The 13,477-nt window shown below is 41.0% G+C and overlaps 1 protein-coding gene across 1 annotated transcript in view; it reads left to right on the forward strand.

Moving 5' to 3' along the window:
• The window catches only part of c16orf71 (chromosome 16 open reading frame 71), a 78,178-nt gene that overhangs the window by 31,582 nt on the left and 33,119 nt on the right, over positions 1-13,477 (forward strand). Inside the window, exons 21-24 of the mRNA XM_002932457.5 lie at positions 10,134-10,445; positions 11,099-11,161; positions 12,024-12,077; positions 12,548-12,717. Coding sequence (XP_002932503.3) covers positions 10,134-10,445; positions 11,099-11,161; positions 12,024-12,077; positions 12,548-12,717 — 599 coding nt within the window. The remainder of the gene's footprint in view (positions 1-10,133; positions 10,446-11,098; positions 11,162-12,023; positions 12,078-12,547; positions 12,718-13,477) is intronic.

Raw genomic sequence — 13,477 nt, forward strand, 5'->3', positions numbered from 1 at the left:
TCATTTGATACTGCTGATCTTGTACCTTTCTTTGCCTGCCATTCCATTACATTTGTGAGTATTGATAACCCTGCATTGCATTGATTGTCTTGGACAATAAACCAGTTCTGTTTGAGTTTGCTACAAATTAACTCCTTCTTTGACATCATTATTACATCTGGCTGTGGAAGCTGTAGTTTAACAGTACCCTCCATAATCATTCTACATGCTCTAGCTAGCCTATCACTAGCTGGACTTGTCGGCATTACAGCCAAAAAGAGATTACAGATGTAACACACGTAGCTCTAGGAAGATTAACAAAAAAAATGGAGGGTCTGACAAAAGCCATTGTGGCGTCACCCTCTGTAACCGCATCAGATATCGTCTGTACTATTAAATCCTGAAAGCCGCTGATAAGGCCTGTTATTATTATATATTGGCTGAAATAGACGCAGAAGGTCTGGAATGACGTCTCTCCCAGGGTTTAAGGATCATAGGAAAGGAGCATAAAAGTCTATATCCAGTGAGTCATTTTCTGAGGTATTTGCAGATCTGACCTTATTGGCAGTTTGACACCAGTCTGTGCCTGGAATCCAGTGATGAAAAGGCTGCTTGCATAGTGGGCTGGGGGGAATCAATACACTACGTTTAATCCTTCAGAAATGCAGGGAGAGGCAAGGAAAGGGTGATGGGCAGACAGTGCTGGTAACCCCAAATCAGGATTTTTAGGAATTTATTCTTTCTAATAAGTTTTTTTTAACACATATAACCTCAGTAAATAGTGTTCATACTCTAGGGCAGGGATCCCCATCCTTTTATACCCGTGAGCCACATTCAAATGGAAAAAGTGTTGGGGAGCAACACAAGCATGAAAAGAGTTCCTGGGGTGCCAGTGAGAGCTATAATTGGCTACTTGATAGCCCTATGTTGACTGGCAGCCTACAGAAGGCACATTTTGGCAATTACACTGGGTTTTTATGCAACCAAAACTTGCCTTCAAACCAGAAATTCAAAAATAAGCACTTGCTCTGGGGCCACTGGGAGCAACATCCAAGGGGTTGGGGAGCAACATGTTACTCACGAGCCACTGGTTGGGGAACACTGGTCTAGGGCACAAAGACCTGTGTATATGGGCACAACCCACGGAAGGTGCTAAATGCAAACAAAATGGCACCTGTGCTTCATAAAAGAGACCTACTATCTTCTTCCCAGAAAATCTATACATCTCTGCTGGTCTGGAATACATAATAGGTCCTGGCATTTCAACTACACAGAGGTCCAATCAGTACCCGATCAGCCTACTGAATAGTGACTGTCTAAGGCATCTTACAACAGCCCCTCTGGCATTTGCCAGCACAGATTGCCAGTCCAGTAGTGATGTGTGGGCCGGCCCGATACCCACGGAACTGGCAGGTCAGGCGGGTTTGGGCCCACATTGGCACATCGCTTATGGGTCACAGGTGGGTTTGGGTTGAGCTTGCCATCCCTGCCCGCGCTCTAACACTGACGATTTTCTCTTCTGACTTGTGAATTTATAGGGGCGCACCCTACATGCCCCGTCCTGCGCAGGTCTATCAATAGAGGGGAGAAGCCGGGTTGGGAGTGGGTGGGTAAGGGTAGGGTGTTGGTCGAGTTTTTTTCAACCCGCACATCACTACAGTCCAGGCCAGAATTTGTGGGTAATAGGGTTTCTTTTTAGTCCCACTACCTACAACTGCAGCTCTGCCTGGCACCACAGAATGTGAGTTCTTGAGCTCTCGCCCATGTGTGCACCCCCCTAAAGGTATAACTGGCTGAAGGCAAAGCTACTCAAAGCTATTTAGATACAATCTAATGGCACACAGGCCACAAATAGGAGAGAACCAAATGAAAAAGCAACCCACCCACTTTGTTTGTTTTTTTAATGCAGTGTGGCAGTTTTAATATCGACAAAGGTAATGCTCAACAGTTTTTGGTTACTTTGTTGAGAAGGGAAAATCTTAGTAGCTGGAGATTCAGCAGGTCCAAGGGGAGCCAAAATTTGAATAGTCTCACGCAACACAGAAACCCCTAATATACCTATCACTGTAATCTGTGCCTTCAAAAATATGAATAAATACAAATTTTTATGCTGAATTCCAGCTGCAAAACAGTTCTTCTCTTTCTGCATCATTTAAAAGCCTGGCAGGGGAGAAGGGACTAAAACATTGATGTTACAAATTGTAACAACTTCTCCACAGCTTACAGACACCATGAAGGAGCTACATAACCCACAATGCTTTGCACTGTGATGTTCCTTTCCTTATTGACATCAGGTGTGCAGGGAATTGTGGGATTGGGAGGACGCAGGCTGAAGGCAGGCTGAGGACAGTCGACTACTGTTACATTTTATTTAAGTCTTAAAGTAGCCAGCCAGATCAGCAGGGGGCGGGGCTTAGGGAGCTTTTCCAAACCATATTATTAAAGGAGACATATCCTATAAAAATTAAGAATGTACCAGGGAATTATACTCCTCTAGATATAGAAGGATTGTGCTAGAAAATTGTGTTTCAGGCTGATTTATTGAGAAATTCCACCCAAACCCCACTAGCCCCGCCCATCTGTTCCACTTCCTGCTGGCTGAATTCTCTGGATGAGCTGGGGAGCCGGCGGCCCTCCGTACCCTGCACTGTGGGATAGGAACCAATCAGCAGCTAGGCTGACCTGATAGGGAACTGAAGCCTGTCTGTGCTTGTGTGACTGCAGGGCTGTGATTGGCTCTCCCCCTCCTACTGTGCTTCTGGCAGGGACCGTTAGGACACGCCCACTCTCCATTTCAACTCAGAAAGAGAAGCGAGAGGATCTATAGGGAGCTCAGATAAAGGGGCCATTGTTACAGATAGGATTTCCCATTTATCCAATATGTCTCCTTTAAAAATCATGAAAAGGCTGCATATTTTTTAATTGATTGAATTGATTTTTTTCAGTGGTTGTCATTGTGACATCCCCTGGCTTGACTTATTAGTAGCCCATGAAATAGGTGGCCAAATCTGGCAAAGATCTGCTTGTTTGGTGCGATGGTTAAATGTATGACATGCTTTACTGTCACACTTATTGGCTGTGATAACTATAAACTTGGCATTGTCTCCACGGTTCCTACAGATGTCAGAGCAGAAATTCTCTTGTTATATTGGCTGAGAGCCACACTCAGGGACGCTTGTTTTCAAATCAATACTGCATCCAATATTGTTATTAGCGATAATAGCCAGTAGTCTGTGCTCAGACAATACACATTATTGCCTTTCTTAAATCCACCACCAAGTGGCAGTGCCCTCAAGGCTTGCTATCAGTCTGCGCTTACGGCAATAGCGCATTCTAGTGCTATCATCAAACAAACTGAGGGAATGAAAATTCTGGGAAAATTAAAAATACATAAACATACAATAGAGGCTACTCCCTGGTACAGGTATATTATCTGTTATCAGAAAAACCCGTTATCCAGAAAGTTCAGAATTACGGGAAGGCCATCTCCCAGAAAGATCCCTTATGCGGAAAACACCAGGTCCCAAGCATTCTGGACAATGGGTCCCATACTGTACAAAAGTACACAAACAGCTATTAAAAATGGTATGAGCCTAGGGTGGTGCCATTTTTTTCTTGCAGCAGAAAAAATACCAACTGTGACATAGTCTTTTTATAGAGAAAAAAAGCAAGATGTTTTATCAAAACCTCTCTGTGGTCTGGGACTGGAGAGGGGAGGGTGTTGGGGGACTAATGCTGTCTGCCCCCCCCGCCTGAAACTCCGTAAATAAGTTATTATAGGAAATAACAAGCTGTTTAGAGTTCTTTTCAGTACAAGTGTAGGACCTCTTATCCAGAATTCCTGGTATCTGGATTCCAGATAAGGGATCATTCCGTAATTTAGATCACCAAACCTAAAGACTGCTACTAATAATTGAAACATTGTTTTGCCCCCAATATGGGTTCATGCGGATTAGTTACAATCATGTACAAGCTGCTGTTTTATTATCACAGAGAAAAAATAAATCATGTTTAATTATTATTTGCTTAAAATGTACTCTATGGGAGAAAGCCTTCCCTTTATTCTGGATAAGGGGTTTCACCTTAGGTACTTAGTATTTTTTCTTCTAAAGATATTGTATATGCAGGTGCTGGATTAAGAAAAATAAGGGCTTGCACTAAGCACTGGTACAACTGGAGGTGCATTGATGCTGGGGATTGATGACTGGGGTGTGCAAGGCCTACCGGGGCCTTTAACCGAGGGGCCCACCTGCTGTCTTGCTTACCCACCTCCAGCCCCTTTCCCCCCCACTTGCATACATTGTACTATCTTTGCCACAATCAGGGGAAGGAGGGCTGCAGGGGAGCAACACAAACAGGGGAGCAACAATCTGGTCTGTTTTTTTTCACAGGGTTCTGCCAACCCAGTCCAACCCTGATGACTTTGAATACTCTTGGGGAAGCTGGAATAAAATACACAGGGTCGGCCTCCAGCCAGGCAACAGTTATAGCACTTAAAGTTACCTAAGGGTGAAGACACACAGAGCTACTAGTAGGAGCTACTTCTTGTGGCTACTAAAATAGAAAATGCTGATCCTTTGCTGATAATTGTCTTTACGTGTGTTTTAGCAGAGACAATTCTCAGTATTGTCTATGGCAGGGTATTTTCTGGAGTTTAGTAGTCTTGAAAAAGTAGCTGCTACTAGTAGCTCCATGTGTCTTCACCCTAACCCTACACTAGAGCATGAAGGAAGGGCAATTGTTTACGATACCAGATGGCTTTGTTTATTTTTCCGTATTTAAAATAGTATTATTGGTTGGCTTCAATTGATCTGATTTATTTTATTTGTTATTATTTGTTTACCAAATAAACCAAACCTCATTCACTACACTGCTAAAAGTGCACTGAACACTGATAATACAGTAAGAGCCAGTGGAGCTACTGAACCGTGTACAGGTATGGGACCTATTATCCAGAATGCTCGGGACCTGGGGTTTCCGGATAAGGCATCTTTCCGTAATTTGGATCTCCATAACTTAAGTCTGCTAAAAATCATTTAAATATTGAATAAACCCAATAGGCTTGTTTGGCCCCCAATAAGGGGTAATTATATCTTAGTTGGGATCAAGTACAGGTACTGTTTTATTATTACAGAGAAAAGGGAATCATTTAACCATGAAATAAACCCAATAGGGCTGTTCTGCCCCCAATAAGGGGTAATTATATCTTAGTTGGGATCAAGTACAGGTACTGTTTTATTATTACAGAGAAAAGGGAATCATTTAACCATTAAATAAACCCAATAGGGCTGTTCTGCCCCCAATAAGGGGTAATTATATCTTAGTTGGGATCAAGTACAGGTACTGTTTTATTATTACAGAGAAAAGGGAATCATTTAACCATTAAATAAACCCAATAGGGCTGTTCTGTCCCAATAAGGGGTAATTATATCTTAGTTGGGATTAAGTACAGGTACTGTTTTATTATTACAGAGAAAAGGGAATCATTTAACCATTAAATAAACCCAATAGGACTGTTCTGCCCCCAATAAGGGGTAATTATATCTTAGTTGGGATCAAGTACAGGTACTGTTTTATTATTACAGAGAAAAGGGAATCATTTAACCATTAAATAAACCCAATAGGACTGTTCTGCCCCCAATAAGGGGTAATTATATCTTAGTTGGGATCAAGTACAGGTACTGTTTTATTGTTAAAGAGAAAAAGGAAATCATTTTTAAAAATTTTAATGATTTGCTTATAATGCAGTCTATGGGAGATGGTGTTTCCGTAATTGGGAACGTTCTGGATAATGGGTTTCCGGATAAGGGATCCCATGCCTGTACTATTTTATTTTCATTGAAAAATATTTCTACAACCTCGTGACCAGGAGAAGTGCTGACACTTCTATTGTTTATTTGGAAACACAGATGTTACACCATTCCTTAAAAGAGGAATTTCCATGTAAGACCATATAGCAAAATAAGGAAACAGTACAAAATGTCACTTATGGCTGTTATTACTTTATGCCACAACACAGGGTTTAAATGAACAAGGAAATGTTTTTTCCATGATACGCTTCCTTTGGGCATGAACCATTAAAGCCAGTTAATAACTGCTGTGACATTGTTGATAGCAGTATAAAACAAATAGTGGGACACATGGAGCACTTTGCAGAGTGCCAACTGCTATAATATAAACCACAAGGGAACCGGGTAAAGCTGGATGTTTCCGTTAAGATGAGAAATCTCTTTAGTGTAAGGGGAAGTTGAAGATTCTGATGCCATTCCATGGAATCTGTTCTCTTTATAAAGCAATTATGTGATTGCATTGATTCTGTTTAAGAAGCACAGATGGCTCTCCACGGAGCAGAATTATGCAGAGGAGATGCCATTCCATGGACCAATATTTATGAAGGGTATGAGTCATTGCCATGGATCCATTCCTCTGAGACAGAGGGTCAGCCATTTGCATTCTTTCTTATTCCTTTTGCATACTTTCCATCCATTGGGGAAGTGATTGTGATTATACTTGGGGATGCAAAGATATAGATTCATAAACCTGAGATGACATTTTGCAAATAAGGTTTTTATGAAGGGGAGGACGTAAATATATGGGTGCCCTTTATAAAGGTGAGAATGAAGAGCTATAGAATTACAGTGGCTTTATTTATAAAGAGGGAAATGCACTTCAACACCATTCCAGTGGCTAAAGAAGAGAATGAAATTCCTTACCATTCCAGTGGCTTTATTTATAAAGTAGAGAATGAACTTCTGTACCATTCTATTGGCTAAAGAAGAGAATGCTTCCGTACCATTCCATTGACCTTATTTATAAAGAGAATGAACTTCCATACCATTCCATTGGCTTTATTTATAAAGAAGAGATTGAACTTCCATACCATTCCATTGGCATAATTTATAAAGAAGAGAATGAACTTCCGTACCATTCTATTGGCTAAAGAAGAGAATGCTTTCAACATAGGGGATTTGGAATCCCTTTTGTGCCTTGTTTTTTTTTTACGGGGGGTGGGAGGTTGTGGCAATCAGAATTTACCCTGTATGAGCTTGATCCTGGATGGTCATTCAAAAAATATCTCAAAATGAGGCCATAAAGGAATCTGCTGTCCCAGTCTCATCTTCCAAAAGTGATCTTTGATCACATTGGATGAGCCCGTGTTTGATGAAGGTAAAATGCCTAACAGCTAATCAAATTCTGTGGGTTTTCTTTATGAAGATAATTTAATAAATGCATCCTTGCTATGATGATGAAGAAGAAGATGATGAAGATGTATCGCTGATTTTTAGAAACAAAATCACAGACATGTAATAATGAAAATGGAATAACTGATGTACCATTACTTTCTGTTTAAATAGAGACCTTTAGCAAAGGCAGTGATCAACTAACCAGTAGACCTGAACTAATGGCTTTGTAGTCAATTGTCCTTCCGTCTGCTACCACTAGGACACGCAGCGTTCTTATTTATTTCATTGGAAGTTGGTCCAGTGTTAAACTTCTCTACATCTTATTGCCTTGTTGTGCTGCAATGTGTGTAGGAAGATGTGTTGTCTGTGTCATGGAAGGGTGCAATTATAATAAGTGACTGCTTGCACTGGCAATGTGATAATACAGCTGATTTAGATAATAATGGGAAGTCCTGCATATGTCAAGTACAAGATACCAAATATACTGAAGGTAGGTAGATTTTTGTGCCCTGTGTTTGCTAGGATATACAGACACACTGAAGCCAGCCATACTTGTTTGGTGAGGTTGATTTGGACAAATCTGGCTGGCCTTTTGAATGATTGCCAGGACTGATGGACCAGTAAATCAGCTGCAGATATCAGCCCATGTAGGACCAGCTTCAAACTAAAGCCATACTCCAGACTGTGCTATATACAATAGTCATACTGTGCCAAAAATGCTTTACTTCTTTTCTCTCTTTTTATAAGAAACTGGGTAATTATGTCTTGCCTCTCCAAAAAGCAGTTTATCTTGTACATGTTTAGGCAAGTTTAAAGTAATCTATTGGCACCACGAAGGACATTGTATTCTCTAACATAGGCCTCGGGGGAAGTAGAATCTGATAAGAACAAACCTCAAGATGGCAGCCTCGGCTTTTCCTCTATAAGATTTTCCAGCCATATGCACATCTGTTAATAGTTCAGATTCCTGCCATTATAGAAGCACCATAGAGATGACCCAGATATATATAGACTAGGGATGTCCTCTACGTGTCTCCGATGACTCCTGAGACCTTGTCATCGTTACCCCATTACTCATATTCCTCCCAGGTCACCCACAGGCAGGAATCTGTTGTTTATCTTTATGCTTCTCTCGAGAGATTTACAGGGCAGCATAGAAATCATCTTGTGGATGCTTCTGTTCTCTTTCTTATTTTGGTAGATTTTTTTAATACTTTGTAGCCAGTTTATTAATGACATCTATTTTGTTTCTTTTGCAAGGTGTATCAGTACAAATCAAGGCATCATAATGCTCTATAATGTTAATAGATTAGTTGACGCAATGATATTCCAGCCAATGATCTAAGTAGAATTTATGTACATCATGCCTCCAGCTGTTGTTCAACTGCCACATCTCATTACCCATGGGTGTCTCATAATAATAGTTCTCTTCTAACTAGAGGTTAAACTAGATTTGGCTTTAGTTAATATTATATATAGTCAGACAAAAATGAACGTTCCAGGGCAAGGCTACAGTTTTCATGGGAGGTTACATGGGTTCTATGAATATTTATATGTAGCATCATATTTTATTTTTGGTATCATTTAGGATTGTTAGACTGAAGCTGGTCGTAGATGCCCAGACCTGGTTGTTTAACCAATTATGACCATACTGCCCAACAATCTGGGCATGTATGGCCAGTCATGTGGGCCTTATGGTAATATCATGGTTTGAAGATGATCCACCCTGTTAGAGAAATTCCATCAGTCGCCAAAAGACATAAATAGGGACCTGATCTCTCCTGTTTACTTGCTGCTATTCCAATAAGTGGGGCAGTTGGCCCAAACAAAACAATGGAAAGGTGACACTCGTATCTGTAGGCCAAGAATAAGCCCCATCGTGCATTAGGTTAAAGCCCTTGGGGCAATGGGCTTATGGTTTTGTAATGGCTGCAAAACCCTGGCAGAATACGCACTGCAAGCCAAGAGTTCTATAAATCTAATGCACAGTGGTGACATTTGTACAAGCAGGTTGTGGTTCTGTCAGGGCAAACCAGGCAATTTGGCTGGATTGGATCACACTTGTACACAAAATAAAGCATATGCATCTGTAACTAAATGAGTTTTTTGTGAGTGAACGTTTGGACTTAATGGATCCATTTTGAACCTGACTTTTCTAGCATTTGATTATGATTCACACTGCCATTTAAAACGATTCTCTTGCCGGAACAGCCCGCACCTACGTCAGGAAACTGCTCATCCAAAGGATTTCTCATTTACTGTTTTATTTTGCCAATATTGTTTGCCTCATTAGTTTTTAGTGGCTTAATCTTGAATAAATGCCTTCACATCTATAATGTCATCAGTGACATAAATTTATATATATGTAGACACTGTATCTTCGCTAATAATCCTGACAGCGGAGATCCCAGGGCACTATAATCATTGGATACACAAAGAGTCATTCTTCTCTTTCTTTTTTAACCTCTCCAAATATTATTAACATTATTATTATTAACATTTATTTATAAAGCGCCAACATATTCCGCAGCGCTGTACAATAAGTGGGTTTCATACATTGGACATACAGAGTAACATATAAAGCAATCAATAACCGGTACAAGAGGTGAAGAGGGCCCTGCCCAAAAGAGCTTACACTCTACAAATAAGTACAGAACAAAGATTTGCAGGAAGTGCTCTTTAAAGGACATGTAAACAAAATTTTAATTAGTGAACAGCCTCTTTGAGGTTTACTAATATTCAGCTGTGGTTTACTAATACTGTGTACTGATTCAGAAAAATTCTAAGTGGATGTCTTTCTGATTTTGAATTTGGACAGGGGCCCTCTGCTGTGTCCCCCACCCCTAAGTGATCTAGTGTCAAAGGATTGATGATATGTGTCCGCTTTGGCTTAGTATTGAATAGATATTAATGGACAATATGGACTTGCACCAAGTCTAACTTTCTAAACTTCATCTCTATGTCACGCAGGATCTGTATATGAAGGATTTGAATTGTTGGGGCTGAAGTGGCTTCCCAGTCTGAGCCGGCTCCAGGCCAAAGAAATCACTCCATACGAAGTGGGAGACCATCCATGGAAACGGAGCATTGAACACCTGATCTCGAATCCAGCCCTGCTGTGTGTCCTGCGCCGTTCCAATGCCTTTGCTGCTTTAGAGCACACAATCAAACAGCTAGCACCCACCTTAGGCACGGAGCACCCCCAGCTCATCGCATCTGCAACACCAGAAATTGCTTTTCGACAGGCAGCCCTGATATTTACAGACCGCGATCTTGTTTCCGGTACTTTCCACTTCTTTTCCTTGTCCTTCCTGCACCCCACTCTTGTCAGGGAAGTAGGGACATTTCTCATCATGAGATAAATCTGCTGCTAATCCCAGGATTATTCATTACATCTAGACTCCCATGCTATTGCTGTACCAGAAACCTGAGCTGGAAACTGTGTAATATAGTTATGTAAGTTAAATCTATTGGCTTGATATAAGCCGCATAGTAGAAAATTTACTACAAATTAATTTCTAATAAGACTTTTGTATTGGTTGACAAAATGACTGACTCTGTTCTCAATCATTTTTCCCTGTGACTGCTGCTTCTGTTTATTCTGCTAGTAATTCTTCCTCAAATTAATTCTATCCTGTATTAGGCTTTTATCCATAAATCCTCTTCAGCGCTGTCCAATAAATCTTCCTCTGTTATCTTGAGTAATAGATTATCTTGATTATTCTGCAGCCCGGGAACCAGAACCCTAATATCTGCTCTCTAACTCCTCCATTAACAGGCCCATAACTCTTTCCTACCTGGTTACTGTCTCTGGAACAGCTCTTAATAATTCCTTCTCTTCTTGATAAATTTACCTGCACTCATAACTGAGCTCTTTGGATCACTGTAAATACACTTGTAACAAATTCTTTGTATTTCTTTTTTTCCCAACTCAGATCCAGAAAGTCGTTCGAGTCTGATGTACATGCCCCCAGCTGGGATAAATTGCAGAACTGAAGGTGAGACGCTACATACTGTATATTGCACCCTAATATCCTGCATGGTGTTATTTATTATTTTGTTAGATATATATATATATATATATATATATTATATAATACTTAACCAACAGATAGTTTATATTATGCTCATATTATGCTCTAACTGTAGTAGTGTTGGAGCAAAAGGCAGACCTCTATCCATTCATTGGCTGATGGGGCCTAGCATGTATGTGTGCCTTGGCTTGTTTGTGTGCACTGTGAATCCTATGATCCCAGGGAGCAGCCCTTAATTCTTAAAATGGCAATTTACTATTTAGGATTACCCAATAGCACATACTACTAACTAAGTATATTTTTATGAAAATGGTTTATTTAGATGAAACATTGTTTGGAGATATAGCTTTCCTTAAGTTAAATGTAATCCATCTGTCACTTGCAACATGTGCCATGTTCCCCAAAAAAGAACAGGTTTTGTATGAATGAAATCTTAATATGCATTTAAATACTAGGAAAAGGGCAAATAGGGTTTTGTCTCAGCTTCCCTCCGTCTGTGTTTTCTCCGCAGGCAGAGAGAAGCCGATGCGCTTCCCATCTGGTGTTAGCTTTTAATGGGGCTGTTGCTGCCTAGAAGTATTTTATTTTCAGTTGCTGGACAAACAGATATAACTTTTTAAAATGTAAAATAATACATTTATTTTCACTTTATGCTGTTACTGACCCTTCAAAATAGAAACCGAATTATAGCTCACAAATCAGCGCTCAGAAGGCGGATAATAGAAACTGCACTTCTGTAGGGTTGGACAGGGGTTTGCATATTAATGCTGGGGGCTCAGGTGTAACCTTCTTGCTGCTAACCAGAACCCCTACTGTTATTTGCCAGGTACAGAAGATCGAAGGGGGAGAACAGAGTCCATATTTACGTACATGCTCTCAGGTGAGCTTCAGGTCTGCATATAATGTGCTGTCAAGGCTCATAAAGGTATAGACTAGAATACAGAAGCTGAACTGCCCAACTTGCAGCATATACAGCTGCATTTTACATGTTAGGGTCCATTTAAGCCTGAGAGACTAGGTGCAGAGATGTCAACCTCCTCATGCTGAATTTTATTAGATTTTTGGCCATATCCCCATCACACCCCTGGCCACTCCCCTTGCTCCAGGATTGTTGAATTCTATCACAAAGGCTTTCCCAAAACCCTCAAAATGACACCCTGCAGCTTTACCCTTTCTGTCTTCAATATACTCATTAGATACTTACAATCCAATAAAATGCACCCAACCTCAGGGACCTTTGGCTCATTTTATTTAGCATGGAACCAAGGCATTAGCTTCTGTTTTGCGTGGTTATTAGTCCTCACATTATCTGTGCTATCTGCAATTTATGTAAAATATTATTTTCCTCAGGTCCCCCAGTGCTCTACACAGTTTTGCTCCTCAAGCCGAGGATCTGGAGTTCTGCCCTTGGGAAGATCCTATTTAAGGTTTATCAACAAAAGTTCATTCTGGTGGGGATGAAACCAGTATCTCTAACTACAGCGATGTGCAGTCAGATTCTACCTGAAGATGTTAAGAAGGTAATTTTTATTTTTCATTTCAAGCAGTAGGAGTACAAAAACTACAGGGGGGGAGAGGGAGGACAGAAGGGGTAAGTATGGGGTTTTTAAAATAGATCAGACTGTATTTGGTCACTGTGCCATTGTTAGAAGAATTACCAGATAGAAGCGTGTGTTATACCTCCCAATGCTAATAAACAGGCTGAAGCTATAAAGCAATTGTTGCCAATGGTTGCTAGCTCGAAGGTCAGTTAGGGTGAGATTTAGGGCAGTGGTCTCCAACTTTTTTTGCACCATGAACCGGGTTTAAGCAAGACAATTTTTCCAAGGACCAGGGGTGGTGGGAATAGACCTGAACTTGTCTCCCTGAAACTAGATGCGCCCAGCCCCCTTGCTCTTCTTACTCCCAACTAAGTGGTGACATCCCCTGATGCTAAATATGGAGCTTTAAGTACTTTGGTCCTTGTTGCAATCAGTAGAAAGCTTCCTGGGCTTCGCATAGCAGTTTTCATGGAGTTGGGATCACAGGTAATTGGGACCAGAGGTGGCACAGTTTACAACAACCCACGGCCGACACCGGTCCCCGGCTCGGTTGCTGGGGAACCCTGATTTAGGGTAAACACTTATCTGATGTCTTAGATTTTATTGGAACTATGGCTGATGTACCAGTTTTCTACTCAGGGGAGGGCCAAGCCGGCTGGCTGGATGCCTGGTCACCTCGTCCCCCGTGAACCCGCGCAAATGAAGAACACATGCCAGCACGTGCACGTGCATGTACATT

The sequence above is a fragment of the Xenopus tropicalis genome, chromosome 9, assembly GCF_000004195.4.
Source record: "Xenopus tropicalis strain Nigerian chromosome 9, UCB_Xtro_10.0, whole genome shotgun sequence".
In the NCBI taxonomy this organism is placed as follows: Eukaryota; Metazoa; Chordata; class Amphibia; order Anura; family Pipidae; genus Xenopus; species Xenopus tropicalis.